Source organism: Poecilia reticulata, linkage group LG14 (assembly GCF_000633615.1).
Source record: "Poecilia reticulata strain Guanapo linkage group LG14, Guppy_female_1.0+MT, whole genome shotgun sequence".
Taxonomy (NCBI): domain Eukaryota; kingdom Metazoa; phylum Chordata; class Actinopteri; order Cyprinodontiformes; family Poeciliidae; genus Poecilia; species Poecilia reticulata.
The window spans coordinates 19094242-19110816 of NC_024344.1; the positions used below are offsets into that span (position 1 = coordinate 19094242).

The following is a 16575-nucleotide window of genomic DNA, read 5'->3' on the forward strand; positions in this document are numbered from 1 at the left end:
TGTTACAGCAATTTATTAACAACCTAAAACAATAAAAATGCATGCATGTATTTTTATAATGCATGTAAATAGATCACATTTCCACCAAAATACTTGCTTGTTTCCAGACTCAATTTATCATGTTGAATTCAAACAATTATTATTGTTCTAATTATAAGGGGGGCTGAGGGGCACAACTGATTTGTCTGAAATAAATTAGAAATGCAGCTTCAAGATTTAAACAATTTGCTGATTGCACCAAGAAAGCACTGAAGTATATTGAGGAAAAAATTGTTTGCCAATTAATATCCCTTCATGAGGCAGGTTTTATAAACAGAAATTGATTATTTGCTGTTGATTTGCAAACAAATGCAGGAAAAGCCACACAGACTGAGGCCCTGTGCATGTTTAGCATGGGGACTAAATAATCGCACTCAGAAGCTGCTAATAATGAAGCTAAATAATTGTTAAATGTCATTCAAGCCTTAAAGTTAAGGTTTAATTGAGGAATTGAAACAATATTTTTGGAAATACATAATGTTGCTTCTGCAGCACAGGCTGCACCTATCACCAGCCTACATTTCTTTTTTTCTTTTTTTTGCTCCCCTCTCCTCTCTTTCTGCTTCACTTCTCCCTTCATAAAGGGTTATTTGTAAATGTTGAACCTGCAGAAATGCTGGAACAATTTTACACTTGAGCTCCATGAGGGCTCCTGCGGACTGAACTGTCAGTCCACCCCTCTGAGCCCCCCACACGTACAGAGCCCATAGCCTGTGACAGGACATAGCAACAGCCTGTTCCTCATCCGTTTGATTATAAAGCACCACTAAAGAAAAAAAAAAAAAAAGGAAATAATCGAATTTTCTCCGCAGACCTGCACCGGCACCGTGCAGAACCGCAGCCTGACGCTGTGATAATTAGGCTAAACTTGAAGTTCCGACGTGCGCATAAGCATCACTCACCATTCAAGATGCACTGGGAAAAGATAAGAGCCAATATCCACATGCCCCGCTCCGTTCAATATCCAATCTTAATGCTTTTTCTTCTTCTCTCCACGCACTCTTTCTTGTTGTTTCTCCGTTTTTTTTTAATTTTTATTATTATTATAATTATTATTATTATCCCTTCAACAAGTCAGTTGCAATGAAAGAAAGCGGAGCTTGCAAATCTCTTTCCCTCTCCCTTCTCTCTCTGTCTCTCTCTCTCTTTCTCTCTCTCTCTCCCTCAATCCTGCACGTTGAGAAAAAGAAGAAGAAGAAGATGAAGAGGAGGAGGTTAGAGCTTCTTCCTGCTGGTGATTGTCTCCTGGTACAGCCGCAGATATTGTATAAGATCCACAACTGTAGCGTCTCTTCTGCTTCTCCCCCCCTCCACACCCTACGCCGCCGTTTGGACTTGACCGCACCGCTCCGGGCCTCAGAGCAGCCGTCCGCCCGTGTCGGAGCGCTGCTCTGCGGGGAACATGAGCGAGCTCGGCTCGGTGCGCTCCGGTCCAGGTGAGCAGTGCCGACACCTCCGCTGCTGCTGCCGCTGAGTCAGAGGCTGGAGACGCATAGGACAAAGTACCTTCTTTTTTTTTCTTTTTTTTTTTTGCGCTCACCCAACTACAAGAACAATAAAAACAAACCAAAAAAAAGCCTTTTAAAAATAAGGAAAATAAATAATATGAGATTTAAAAATAAAAATTAGAAGCGTGAAGCCAGATGTGTCATCCCAGCCGTTAGAGGGGAAAAGTTGGATAGAAGAAGAAGAAGAAAAAAAATCAAGAGGATGGAGTTGATTGTTAGCTGCGCTGGAAACTCCTTCTCTCTTCTTCGCCGCCTCTCTCCGTCCGCGGAGCAACAAGCACACGCATCTTCCACGCACACACTGCGCACTGCTGTGGTTCCCTGCGCTCAGAACCTGCCCTGCCTCAGAGCGCGCTGGAATAAACCCGCGCCTCCTTCTCCGCAGACGCTTTTGTCCCTCTCCATTGCCTTAAAGGTGCAGGGGTGGGGGGGAGGGGGGGAGCGCAGCTGAGCCTCTGAAGGAGCGTTAGAAAGCAAGAAAAAAAAATCTATTTTTCTTTTTTTTTTTTTCCCTATATCACAGAGATGACGGATCAAGGTGCCCCACTCAGAGGCAGGGCTGCTTTAATAGGTGAGAGAGATCTAGCAATTCAGGACATCCTTCTGGTTTTTTTTTTTTCTTTTTTTGCTGGCACTGCTAGTGTGTAGGGCTGGAGGAAGGAGGAAGGGGGGTAGTGATGTAGCCTACACCTGACTTGATGCTATGGAAGCATTTAGGAGAGAGAACAAAAAAAACCAAAAAAACACACATGCTAAATTACCGTAATTGGGGAGAGATCTAAATCCTGACTTTAAAATAAATGTGTTGTTTGGATAATTTATGACTCCCTGGGGCGGTTTTGGGGGGTGGGTGTGTATGTGGAGGGGGGCCGGGGGATCCTTCCAGCTGTAACCCCCTTGCATTCAATAATTGACCTTGACAAATATGAGTAGCAATCCCCCCCTCTGCAGCAGGGGGCATCAAACAGCAGCCATGTCAGACCCACTCCATGACTTCTGGTCCATTCCAGCTGCACATGAGGACTGGGGGGGATATGAGAGGGGATTCACACGCACACTAAATGCCTAAACTGCGAGGTAAATGTTGATTATTTGAAATAATTAGAGGTGACCTCCACATTAACATATCACAGCTAGTAATGAGCAGGTGGCTCTTTGGGAAATAGACTGGTGTGATGTACAAAGGCAACTTCCTGGCAATTAATATTTTCCGTTAAATCTCCTTACTTCACAGAATGAAGTAAAAAAAAATAAAAAAATTGATTGTGAAACTAGAACGCCGGCTCAGTTTTAAACAACAGGATCCTGTAAAAGTGTTTTTTTCCTACTCTACAGCCAATCAAGTGATCATCCTCAGACCTTTTAGTTCCTCTAACACGGTCTGTTTATTTACAACTTTAACAACACTAACTCTAGATATGAGTTGATATTAGGATGTAAAATTATTGAATCTTTTCTGTTCCAACAGCGCTGCTTAAACGCTACTAGGAATGCATAAAATCTATTATTCTTTTTTACAAATATCTTCTTACGTTGAAATCAATAGTCAATTTCACCTTTATTCGTCACTGTGATGCTTCAGTTGTTGACTGTGTGTTCTACGACTTTGTGTGTTTGTGGTTTTATGATGTAAAGCACTTCAAACTGCCTTGTTGATGAAACGTGCAATGCAAATAAACCTGAGTAAACTTAATTGATGATTGGTTGATTTCTTTGTTGAAAAAATGTAAACTTACTTGCATCTTAATTAACTTTTGTTCCAACTACTCTCATTGTGCTGTAACTAAGTTTGGGACTTTAGCGTGTTAATTTCAATAAAGAAATTACATAGATCTTAACGTGTTAAAAATTTGAATGCAGTTAATTGCTTTCTTTCCCCCTTCTTTTTTCTAAATACAAAGGTTCCAGCCTGAACAATTTTGAATTGTTTCTGGTACACTCTTAAATCAGACGCACACGCTGCATTCGCAAACGACGATGATGAACAGCGAAGCCGCTTCTCTTGGCCCACTGAGAGCTAATTCTTACTTCAAAAAACGATCTGATGGGACGCTGGAAAAGACCGTTGTTGTGTTTGAGTTGTGTTTAAAAGGAGTTGGCCTATAACCAAACTATTCAGGCCTAAAATAGCATCTTCATGCAAAACACCTTGCACGTTTTTTTAATAGAGAAATGGGCTTTATGGAAAAGTGTGTTTAATACCTACTTTTAGGGTGTTATTTTCAAAAGATACTTTTTATCTGACAAACCGAGTCGCATCAGAACACATTTCCTGATTAGTTGAATTTGACTATACACTAGAGGAGAGGCTGATTAACAAACCAAGACCCAACATGTGCGTGTTATAAGAATGTTATAAGTGAGTGTCTAAGTTGTACATCAAAATTGGGCGAATTCAATCTTAACAATAGCGTATCTGCCTAGCATGGCTGTGGTAGCATCATGCTGTGGGGCTGGGGGTTTTTTTTGTTTTTTTTCCCACAAAACTCACACGAGAGATATTTTTCATCCGTTATTACAAAAAACTCAGTTGGTTACACAAACTACGAAGGCAGAATTTCACCAAACGACAAAGCTTTTTAGAAGTGCAACACAAAAACAAAACAAAAAAAGCAATACTTGTGACATTTCCACAACCCAGTTACGCTAACTAACCCCAACCCTAAACCCAGCCTCACATCAGTCACATAGATTCAGCATCCACACCAGACATGAACATTTTTTTTCTTTCCACCAGGAATGCACAACCTGCCACCGCCTGTCTGGCCCCTGCATACGCTCCCAGCCAGGCGTCCCCCAAAATAAAACCGATTATTATCACTGCTGCCACCAGGCGTAAGACAGCGTGGATGAAACATGCAGTGCTTCTCTGTGTGTGTGTGTGTGTGTGTGTGTGTGTGTGTGTGTGTGTGTGTGTGTGTGTGTGTGTGTGTGTGTGTGTGTGTGTGTGTGTGTGTGTGTGTGTGTGTGTGTGTGTGTGTGTGTGTGTGTGTGTGTGTGTGTGCGTGTGTGTGTGTGTGTGTGTGAGCAAGTAGTGTTTGCTTCAGTGTTTGTAAAGATTATACCAAATCCCCCCTCATTGTGCACAGCTCTAATCTGCAGATTGGTGCTGTACAATGCCCTTTATCCATTTTTAAACACATTACTATTTGAAACCCTGCTTTCTTTATTTTGTTCCAGCCGACTGACAAACCAATCCGATGCATCCCACCAGCAAAACAGATCTCCGCGTACACACCTACATCAAATCCTTACTAATACTGCTCATTATACATGTGCATGCAAAGGTAGATTTTTCTGCTGGTTTATTTTTTTATTAAGTTAAAGTTCATTTCCTAGAAGGCCATAAAATGCCTCAAGTACAGACATGTTATTTCTAATGAATGTTAGGACTGCCACTTTTGGATTTCATTCCCTTTAGCTGAGTAAAAATGTTTTCAGATTCAGTCCTCTGCTGCCAATTTTAACAAAATCAATCCAGAGTTTTAGCTCAAAGTATTGTTTGGAAATCAGCTGCAGCATTCATACTTCACCAAATGGCGTTCTTACCACTCAAAGTTGAATAAAAACACATATGAAATGGCAATCTTGCTTGTAAAATTAAGATTTTAGGATCCTCACAACCCATAGAGATTGTACTGAGATGTCCCTTTAATTCATTTTTCCTTAATTTGTTTTAACATTTAATGGGTTAACCACATATGTTGTGCAGAACAGGGTCCCCCATTACTGCGTTTTCTCGGTTTAGGACAGAGAGCTGAGCAGAGACCAAGCATTTCATTTTACTCTGATCAAATCAAAGCTCTAAGTCTATTCAGCTAAATAACATTTTTTTCTGTATGTTTTGTCAAGCCTGATTAGCTGATACATCCTACAAGCTATATTATCAATGAGTTATATCAAAACAGAATGCAACATGCTAATATTAGCCTAGTTTAAAGCAGGGTACTCACCATGGAACCAATTGGAACAATACAGAAGCTTTCCTAACCGAGTTAAATACAGAAACAAAATGTCTGTTGTTCTCAAGTACAGTGGATTGAAGAGACTGCCTGGAATGTCATTGGTAAGTATATATGTGTTACACTGATGTAATTTTCGTTTTTGTAGTTTCATTTTCGTAGTTTTCGGGCATACACATGCCATTGATTTTTTATTTTGACAAAATGTTGAACTGTGATTTTGATATTGGTAAATCTCTAATCTTGAAAGACTCAGTTCAGTATCGGAAAAAAACAAAACAAAATCAGGATTGGCACATTCTAATTCCAGAAATCCATAGCTGAACTATCACCAAAACTGTCAATAGCAACACCATGATTTTGTTATCCAACTTTCAGAAATCTCAAACATTCCTCCCGAAGTGATCTGATCCACTTCCAAATCATTCTTGTTTTGTTTTGTTTATCTAATCTTTCAGCCATATGCTGAATGGTTCTCGCCGGCGTTTATCCCGGCGGATGCTGTACAGAGATTGGATTAAAATCACTGGCAGTATGGTCAAACAGAGCTCCAACCTTATTTGCCTAATCCCTTCTTTAGGTCTCCAACATGTTGTGAGGTCATGATCAAATCAAAAGGCATTAATCTCTTTATATTTTTCTGTTCATTAAATGACTTTTCTGAAAGCTTTTTTTTCCCTAAATGAGTGCACAACATTTTGATTCTTTTCTAAGCAACCAAAAAAACTGTTCAAATATGACTAAAGATTATTCATATAATGGGGTTTTCCAAAACTAGTGCCGTTACTGTTTTTCTAACTGTGCCTTTTCAGAATGGAAATGCTATTTTTCCTTCAAGCTTCAACCTGCTTTTCGATAGATTTGGACATTAGATTGAAAATGGAACAAGACAAGATAATAGTGTCACTTTGAAGGTGTAGACAGAGCGTTGGGCTAGCAACACATAAGCATGTTCACAATAACAATTTTAACGTGCAGTTATTTCAAATATGGACCTTTTCCATTTTCACTTGTCCCAATTTAGCATGAAAGCAAAGATAAAAATCTTCATTCAATGGTTCCTGAACAAGTAAAAGATGAAGAAAAATTATAGACTCATGTAACAATATATAAACCCTGTTAATATGGTAATTTATTTAATGATATTTTATAGAGGATGTTTAAAATAATAATGACAGGGCATGAATATTTTCTAATATTGTTATTAGTCTGATGATTGAGCATCTTGAAACATTATCAGTAAAACACAGGACTGCTGTTGGGCAGATTTTATGATTTAATAAAACAAAGTTCTTAAGGAGACTGGTTGTTGAAAGTGGACTGACGCAAGTGATTGCTCAGTTTAGAACGCATTATTTAGCTAGCTAATTATGTGCACCATCTAATATGTGGAAAAGAATAAAACGAAGCCAAAACCTCTTTGGCCAGTGTAAGGTAATGTTATATTAATATTGCTGGTCATCTTGAGGTTGAGAGTTAAGTGTCTTCGCAGATGCAGGTTTAACAGTCTATCCCCTCAAATCCATGTGCTTGTCAAGTTTTAGTTATCCACAAAAACGAGCTAAGCTGATTTCAGCTTCTTAGTGTAGTTGTAATTGGTTGGACCATTATATTAGCTCTCTGCAAACATATTGCTCATAGGTTAGTGCTAGCAAAGAAATGTGTCTAACTCCTCAAAGTAAAACTTCAGTTTCAGCTAAGATAAGTTAGGTAAGTTAAGTTTCTACTGCTGCTTTCAATGTATCACATTTACAGCATTTTAGTTTGTGTTCTTTTTCTTTACTCTTTTTTTTATTGAATGTCAGGAAACGGTTATCTCTGAGGTTCCCCAAGGGTGACGTCTTGGCACATTAGTCTTTAAATTTACTCCTGTGTGGTGAAGTCAAATAGAAATAATTTTAATCCTGCCATTCCCATGCACATGATTTTCCATGCAAGTCTATTTCCCCTCAGATGATTTAATGCATGTATCACATCGAAGCAGCAGTAAGACGTGTTTCTGTATATTTGCATTTGTCTTATTGGCATGATATTCCACAGACCTGCCAGAAGTCAACGACTGGTCAGCAGTCATTCATAAAGCAAAAGTAAACATCTTTGAATTTGACTCTTTCGGTCCATAACTGCCCAACATGGGGTGTCAGTGTTGCTTAGTAACCACAGCACATGAGTGACCTTATCGGTGCGGTCATAAAAATGTATGAAGTCCTTTTTTTCATATTCTCTTGTGTGCTGCGTTTTCTCCCTCTCTCTCTCTCTCCCTCTGTCTCACACAAACATCGACACAGACACGTAGTCCAGATGAACAGACCCTAAACGCGCTGTCCTTTGTACATATGTGTGTGTGTGTGTGTGTGTGTGTGTGTGTGTGTGCATCAGAGAGAGACAGAGAGAGACAGAGCAGCAGAGTGTTAATGAAAGGCTGTACCTGACACATGCCACAGACCGCATGGAGCAGCATAAGGAGTTGGCGGTGGGGGGTTTGCATCCAGCGACAAGAAAATCAGCACAGTTTCAGAGGATGTTTAGTTTCACTAGAACATTCCTGCGATGTTAGTTGAAGTACAAAAAGGCACATAGAGGCTTAGGAATCCATAATGATATTTGGATTATATGTTTGCACCACTATCCATATCAAATCTCTGATAGACTTACAGGATGTAAATCTGTGCACAGTGGTTTCTAGAGTCTTAATCTGGATTTAATCCCCAAAACATATTTATTGAAGTGACAGATCGCTAGGCAGCGCTGGCTTTGTGTGTACACATGTGTGGGATTTTCCAAGGCCTTTATAAGCCAGCAGCAGCGGCAGTAATGATAACACACAGGACATTAAACACAGCATCTGTCAGCTCGTACTATCACAGCGACTGGCTTTCATACAAAGTGCTGCTCTGTTGTTCCCACAGGGAGCACAGATGTTAGCCTTGCTGTCGCCTCCGTGGCCATCTTTTCTCCCCGAAAACATCTGTACAGCTGTGTTTGTCGGGGCCGAAGCGTCGCACGCCGCTCTTGAACTGTTGACAGCTAGGGGCAGGTCGGCACAGATGGCAGAGAGGGGCTGTCAGGAGACTGGCACCGGGTGGAGGTGGTGGAAGGGCGGGGGGATGGAGGGGCGGTGGCAGGTAGAAACGGGTAGGGGCTCCCATCTGGCCTCGGTGCTGGTAGTTTGACCCTGGGGCATATTCAATGTTTCCTCAGCACACAGCCTGTCAGGAGCTGGAAGTCACCTTGTGCAAAATGCCTTATTCTCTAGAATGTTTATGCAGAGTTGAGACAAGTGGGGAAAGCAGGGGTGGAGTCGGACACAATCGGTGTTATTACTTAAACACTACAAAGTAGACTTTGGAAATCATTGGGGAAATAAGTAGCCTATTTCATTACCGTTTCAACAATGCTTGACTCCAGAAAATACTGGTTCACAGTTTTTGTTTTAGTCTATGCTAAAAATATTCACATAATGGCAGCATAGCACTAGAAAGATCCTTTGCCTGCTGGGATCTTTCTAGCTCTTGGCTCTCTTAGCCCATGGTATTTTTCTAGTGTTTTATGTTACTTTTTTCTGATGTTTTCATCATTTGGGATGGCTAAGTCACTCATAACGGCTTTCCTCTGCTGCTTATCAATGATCACAATGTTTGGATCTGTCGGTCATTACCAGCAGCTGGACAGCTCAGTTGGCGAGGCATCAGACCCCAACCTGGGAGACTGGGGTTCGCCGCGCAAGGCTGGGGTTATTTAGCTGATGAATGTCAACCATCATCCAGTGTTGGTCCTTAGAAACCATCAAGACCATCAATGTTGACTGCCTCTCTGATTAAATGAGAGCAAAGTAACCGAGAACCATACCAGCTCAGAGACTGTCTGGTCAAACAAAGTCTCCATCCAGGACATTGATGAGAAATGGGCAACTTGAGCACATTCGCAATAGACATGGGAAAAAATAAGACAGTGGAGCTACATGAAAACTGTACCTAATTTGTTCAAAATAAGCTGTACAACTGCTCTATTAAAGACTCTTGGTAGAATTTCAGCCAAGTTCATTCCACGCCTTTCAGGCGTCTCACAGATGTAAAGATAATTAATTTAGATGTCAAGACAGTTTTACTTTTGTATAAAAAAAATGTTTCATTATAGACATCAATGGGCTATTAAGACTTTAATATTTCCCAGAAGTAAAAATACTCAGTAGGACCCCTCAGATTATGGGTAAAAAGATACTCATTCATTATGAGGAATTTCCTCGACTGAACTATGAATCCTACGGTCTTAAACACACAAAATGTCCTTTGTCCTGCTGCTCCTCTTCACTGTGAAGAGGAAGAGCAGGGTTTCTCCCAGCATAAGTTCTGTTTAGTTGAACAGTTCCAACAATATCGGACAGTTTGACTGCCAAACCACACGGCAGGATTAAGTAAGATACATGTCAGGTTGTTTCAAGAAATTACTACAAATTTCAAACTACAGTTTGTCACATTGACACAAGTAAAATCTATTTGAACACTTTGAAATCCACCAAGTCAGTCAGTCATAAGAATAAGCCTTAGATGAGGTCTTAGATTCTATTGTCAAGGTATACAAACTGAAAAATCAGGGTTTTTTTTTACATTGTTCAAACCATTATTATTTTTTATTTTGTATTTGATGAGGGTAGCTAGTGATAAGCTAGAATAAAACTATATTTGTACCATTTAGTGGGGCTGTAGTCAATATGTTGATTGGCATATGCCTAGTCAAATACAAACTTACTTGTTTGCCGAAATCTATTCGTCTGGAAATCATCAGCATAACTTTAAAACAAATTCTTACAGCTGAAATCTAAATTTAAACACAAGTTAGGATTTTTAAGATTTCCTGGTTCGGTCATTGCAGTACAGCATTTACATTCTGCTTTCTTTGCATCAAAGATCGTTTACATTCAAGTCTATGCCAAGTTGCAGACCTGACCAGACAATGTCTAAAGACTGAGCATGAGAATGCCCCGCAGGCCAGCTCACTGAACAGACCTGTGGATCCCAAAGGCTCTGGACAGCAGCATGGGGTGCTGCTCAGTGGGGGTGCCAGGCCTGACCTGGACTGGCTGTCCAGGGCACAGGGCCAATGCACAAGAAAAGCGCTTTACGGAAGGGACATGTGGTCGGTTCAGGTCAACCCGATGTCTTCAACCTCACCCATCCCCCGTTGCAGCTCCCCTTCCTTATAATCCCAGCCTAAGGCTTCCTCCTCACCTCAGCCCCCTCCCCTGTTTGGAGCATACAGCGAGGAAATGCCACCAGATGCCCAGTGTCTAAGACGGGCATTATGTTCTTAGAGGATGCCCTGGTAATTCTGCTTCTTTTCTGCAGACTGTGTGGTGTGTGGAGGAGACGGATCACAGAGAACAACAGGTAGCCATAGTCTCTGCACGGTCACATGGCTCTGCTGTCTATGCAAAACATGATGCGACTCCCCCAGAGGGAAACATGTCCGTGTGTGGTATATTAGGAGATACACTCCCATCATTCAACACAAATGCCGCACACACAGATAGATTCTAATATTGTCCACATAGTATTGTCAGTGGCATTAAGGGCATAACTAAATGGTATTCAGGGATAGCAAAACAAGGATGCACCAACAGCAGCATTTAGTCTTGCATTTTATAACATGTTACTCATCAAGAATTTAAAACCGGAGGAGCAGGACTTCATCTGTGATAAGGAAAACTGTCAATCATGGAGACTCTGGGAGAACGTGCTTTGTCAGACCCTGAGGGGGCACCACTGACCTAAATACAAAATTGTCAACGACAATGCTATGGTGACCAACCAAAGAGAACTCTGGGGAGACAAACATTTAACCTGGAAAACGGCATTTAGTGGAACGAGAACGCACCATCTCCAAGGCTTCATTTTACATTCTGACTCAAAAATTCATCCCTACAGGGTACAAAATACACTTTTTTACATATATAATACACACATATTTACCCTGAAAACAATACTGAAATGTTTTTGTTTTGCTGTATGGAGGGATCTTGTTATGAGAAAGTAGCTATCTTACATGGAAATCCTTTTGTTATTCCTCAAGCTTATTTATCCAGGAAGGATCAGTCATTTGTTTTTCTGCATTGTAGTGATGGTATGGGCTGTACATACAGGAGAAAAGAGATTGTTGAGATTACTATTAAAACCTCAGCAAAGAGGATTTCTCAAACCCAAGCTCATCAGAGGTGCTGAACGTATGTTCAGTCACTGAGAACTGACGCCACCGTGTGGCCAGCAGCTGTTATTGATAGGGAGGTACAGAGGGGTAAGGAAATATGTAGACTGTAAAGTGTGTGTATGTAGACTGTAAAGTGTGTATATGTAAAAGAGAGAATTTAATATTGAAATAAATCATTTTTGATCCAACATTATATCTACAATATCAGGTTACTGTGTGCTTATCCAGATACCATCTATACATAAGGCAAAACAGATACAAGGCAGATGTTATAAGTTAACATAAATATGCCAAAATGGAAATGATCTGATCTTCTAAATATGGCAGATCTACAATCTACCATATTTAGAAAAACTGCAGGTCAGGTGATTAATATCCACTCCCTGTGATTAAGATAAATAAATCTGAGCTCCTTTTACTGTCATTTGTAAGGTTTTGGAATTCCAGCAAACTGAGAAAACATGGAACACTGCTGAGAAAAGGATCACAAAAGAACCACATCTACACGTCCGTCTTCATGATTCAACTATAAGAAATACATTGGCCCTATGGTGAAAGGGTGACCAAAAAAACACAAACAAATGTCTCAGATTTTCTAACAAAAATCTTCATGAAGACTAATAGGAACAGTTTCAGAACGAGGACAACTTTCCATTATTGATGGAACCACAAATTTTCCTCTGAAACAGAGATCCTAATGGAGAATATCTGGCCACGGCATTTTTTTAAATGCAAAATGTACAGTAACATGGCTGATTCACTGTTTAGCATGTTTTAGGATTTGTTACAAAAATGGAAAAAATACTTTTTTATACCACAATTGGTCATTGTATCATGGGGGATTCAAACCTTACATTGAAAAATAAAGATCCTATTTTTAAAACAAACATGAAAATGTGTCATTTTAGCCCAGGTACACCAGAAAATGGTAATAAAATCATTTCTTGTCTGTGTAAGGGTTAGAAAAGAAATCTGAATCAGCTAAAATCTGTCAGTGGACAGTTTAATGAATTGTCCACACTAAGTCTGAATTACATATTTAAGTTAAACTTTAGATTCTGTTGTTTACAGCGAGTTTTTATATTTTTGAACATATTAGACACAAACTCAGATTTGGCCAATAAGATGTGAAATGAGTTGCAACGCTAATACCCAGATCCAGATAAGGCTCACGTCTGGTTGCTGATTAAATATGATCAAACCCGGAAAAAAAAAAAAAAGAAATCTGCTTTCTGTTTTGCCTTGTCATCAGTGTTCAGGTTGAAGAGGAATCCGTGAATAGCTCCTGTTTCACACAGGAAAACAGAAGCAGCACCTGTTCAAAACTGGTTGACCTACAAAACCAGCGAGACTACTGATGGTCACCATCACTGCAGGACCCCGGTGTGTCGTAAAGACTCACGCTGATCCGAGAGGCTATGAGGCTATGAGGCTTGACGTGTGACATCGACCTCACGAAGGAACAGGAGGGGGAATAAACACACAACTGCCCAGTAACAGCGGCGCTATGCTCATTGGCTGCAGAAGAATGTTGCATTGACTGTTTTCACTGTGCATAACCACATAGACAAGATTTCTGTAACACAGATGCACACTAGCTTCTGTGAGCACCAGACACACACTCGTGCACATGGACTTTCTGTCACCCTCACATAATTAAACATCACAATGACGCACTGACAAACTGCTCTTGAGAACTGGGGCAGAGCCACACAGCTAAGCCTCTTTTTAGTTAAATATCTGCAGAGGAGAATTGAGCAGTTTCCTCCCTCCACTTAGATTAGCATTTAGCCCCGAGTAACGGTGCTGTCATTTTGTCTTTACACGTCACCCGCCGTGCTTCAGACTTAACGTCAACGCGACTCCTCGGACGCGTTAAGGAGCATTGCTTATGCTTTGAAATGAGAACATTCAATTCATGCGTCTTAGCTCCAGTTTGGTAGAACTTTTAAGCACACGGTTCACAAAAAACGAGAGAGCTGAAGAAAACATTATCTGTAGAGTCAGTAGGTCAGATGAGACCAAATCAATTTTTTTTTTTTAGCATACATGCAATACGTTTTGTCACTGCACATCACACGCAGTGACGCTGTGGAAATTATTTTTCTTTCGCAAGGAAAAGGAAGCTGGTCAAAGTTAATAGAAAAATGGATGGAGTTAAATCGAGGGCAAGCCACGCAAGAAAACCCGTTAAGACACCGTAGACCACCTGAGTGTAGTGACCTTTGACAGGATGATGACTCTAAACATACAGCCAGAGCTCTACTGTAATGGTTTAGATTAAACAAATTTGGAAGTTGTGTGTTACATGTAGGGGATTTCTCCTGGTACTTGCGTGTAATGTTATTTAAAGCTGCCAAGCACCGAGGGTGTCAAAATAGTGAGTTCCATTGTAGAATTTTTTTTCCCTGAATTTATTTGTATTTTAAAAAAAAAAAAGAAAAAAAAGCCACCTTCCAAAGTATTGATAACCGTCTCAATAATCAAACCTAGTTCTAATCTAAATGTTTTTAATATTTGCTGAGAAGCGTTTTGCATGTCTCCATTGGGATCTTTGACCATTTCTCAAATGTTTTTGGGGCTGTCAGGCCTCCTTGCCACCACCTTAACTCTTAGTTCACTTTATAGATTCTCTAACAGATTCAAGAAAGTCCTCTGGCTGAGCCACTCAGAAACGTAAATATATTTCTTAAGTCACCTCTTCAGTAGTGTGTTCTGGGTTATTGTCATACTAAGATGTCCAGTGTTGCCCAGGTTTCTCTTCAGACTGCCTGATGTTGTTGAAAACCAGTTGCGGCCTTGTGGGGTTTTCTCCGGGGGTGGGAAAGCTATAAATCCAAAGTAGACATATAATAATATATCAAAACATATACAAAGGTATACAAACCTGTGTATTTACATGAATGAAAACAACCAAAGCAACAATATATGACATAATATCATGAAGTGTTACATATATTTTGGTTGAGGGAAGTACATTTCTCAATGTGGTTGAAGTCAGGGATGCTTTTGACAGGTTCTTCTCCAGAAGCCAATGCATTGAGGCAATCCATTTAGTAGCAACAACGCATATTAGCACCTATTTAAAAATTAGACTAATATATCAAAGGGCCTCTTCAAAGGTGAGTTCCACCCTTTTTCATGATACAGCACTAAAAACACTGTAAAACAGCTACACCACATATTTATTCTTTATCTCACCTCATCAGTCACCTGTCTTAATCCATTCTGGGTCATATCGTGATGTTTGTAAAAGAAGGCAGGGAAAGTAGAACAAAGAATTAGCCTCGCTACGTTCAGTTAGCTAACCTGTCGACCTGTCATTCAGACTAACTTTATGTCAGCTCTATGCGTCGCCTTCATGGCGGGAAGGTGGCGGCATGCAAATCAAGCTACACTCAAGTCTGGGCGCAGGAGAGGTCCGCCCCCGAATGAGCGCGAGTCGAAGAGGAGCTACTGCGCATGTACAACAATACGTCACCAATCAGCCAACGTCGACTAACGAAATAACTTTACTCATCATAAACTATTTATTTCACACAACTAAAAATGTACATACATATATTTCGAAATATTTTCATTTTATTATTTAATTTTAATGTAATTTTTTTTTTATGTCTTATTCATGGTAATGTGGCGAGTGGTGAGGCAGCGCCCTTACGACCTCTATTGACCAGCCGCCACTGTTGAACACCTTGACGTAGTTTTGTTTTTTATACCCTTTACCTGAGATTCGTCTTCATTCGCAGATCCTGTGTGGTTTCACCCAGTTTTCTGGAACCATCTCAGAGGTGGTTTAAGCCGGACCTAGCCGAGTCCAACACAAATTATTTGATTGGCAGCAGACTCCATTCATTGATAGCCCCATAGATTTATGTCAACAACAATACCTAAACCATCATTTTCAATCTAAAACTAGACTGTGGTTGTTGGCAACATGGTGACCTGATAATAGATATTTCCATGGTCAAATTCTGAGGTCCAAATATGTTTATCAATTGTGACATACTGCGTATGTCACAATTGTCACCGCGTATGTCACAATTGGGCAGGACAATTTGCAAAATGACATCTTCAGTGCACCTGCGTGCTCATGGCCCACCTAAGTTACTGCAGTGATCCTGCCCATTTTCACATCCACATAGTGAGGAACTCACTGCCAATGAAAGCACGCCCAACTTGGCTGGACATTAACCAGCTGGAGTTAGACCTGGTAATGGGAAAATGGGCTTTACTTGGTTACAAAGGGTTTAATAGAGCAGGATACCCTGGTCTGCCCACTCATTTGAGAAGCATCAAGAAAAAATGCCAAACAGATAAAAGGCAGACCCGTGGGTTGGATATGATGCTATGTAGGTCCTCAATTGAGTGGCTAATTGTGTCATCTGTTTAACCCACTGAAGAGGTGTTGGCTCAGTATCAGAGGCCCATTAATTGGTACAAACTGGTAGCAGATGTAGTCTTGGAGATTGAACATCTGCCAAACAGTAAGCCAACCGCCATGAGCAGTGAATCGACACCCGACTGATGGAGAAGGATCAAAGAGAGGACAGGGAAGAAGGGGAAAAAAGAAGACTCTTTAAATATGACAGGCAGGAACCTTGAATTATACCATCAAATGAATTGTATCTGGTCTGTTTCTCTAGTCTCCTAAAATGAAATCAATGCATTTAATAAGAAATAATATCTCAATCGATAGATGTAGGGTTTTTGTCTTTTTAGTATTTCACATAGGAACAAAACTCAGCTTAAATATAACTTTTGATCACTGGTATTGTGTCACTACCTCAGTGTATAGCGCAATATTTGCTTGCAAAGAAAAGACACTAATTTCTTTGTTGTTGGAAATGTAGGGAAATACA

The 16575-nt window shown here is 40.3% G+C and overlaps 1 protein-coding gene across 2 annotated transcripts in view; it reads right to left on the reverse strand.

The window, feature by feature from the left end:
- dscama (Down syndrome cell adhesion molecule a) overlaps positions 1–1963 on the reverse strand; it is a 101891-nt gene extending 99928 nt beyond the window's left edge. For both annotated transcript variants that reach the window (XM_008428268.2, XM_008428267.2), the window contains exon 1: positions 942–1963. In XM_008428268.2, coding sequence (XP_008426490.1) covers positions 942–984 — 43 coding nt within the window. In that variant the 5' untranslated portion in view covers positions 985–1963. The remainder of the gene's footprint in view (positions 1–941) is intronic.
- Positions 1964–16575: the final 14612 nt, after the last annotated feature.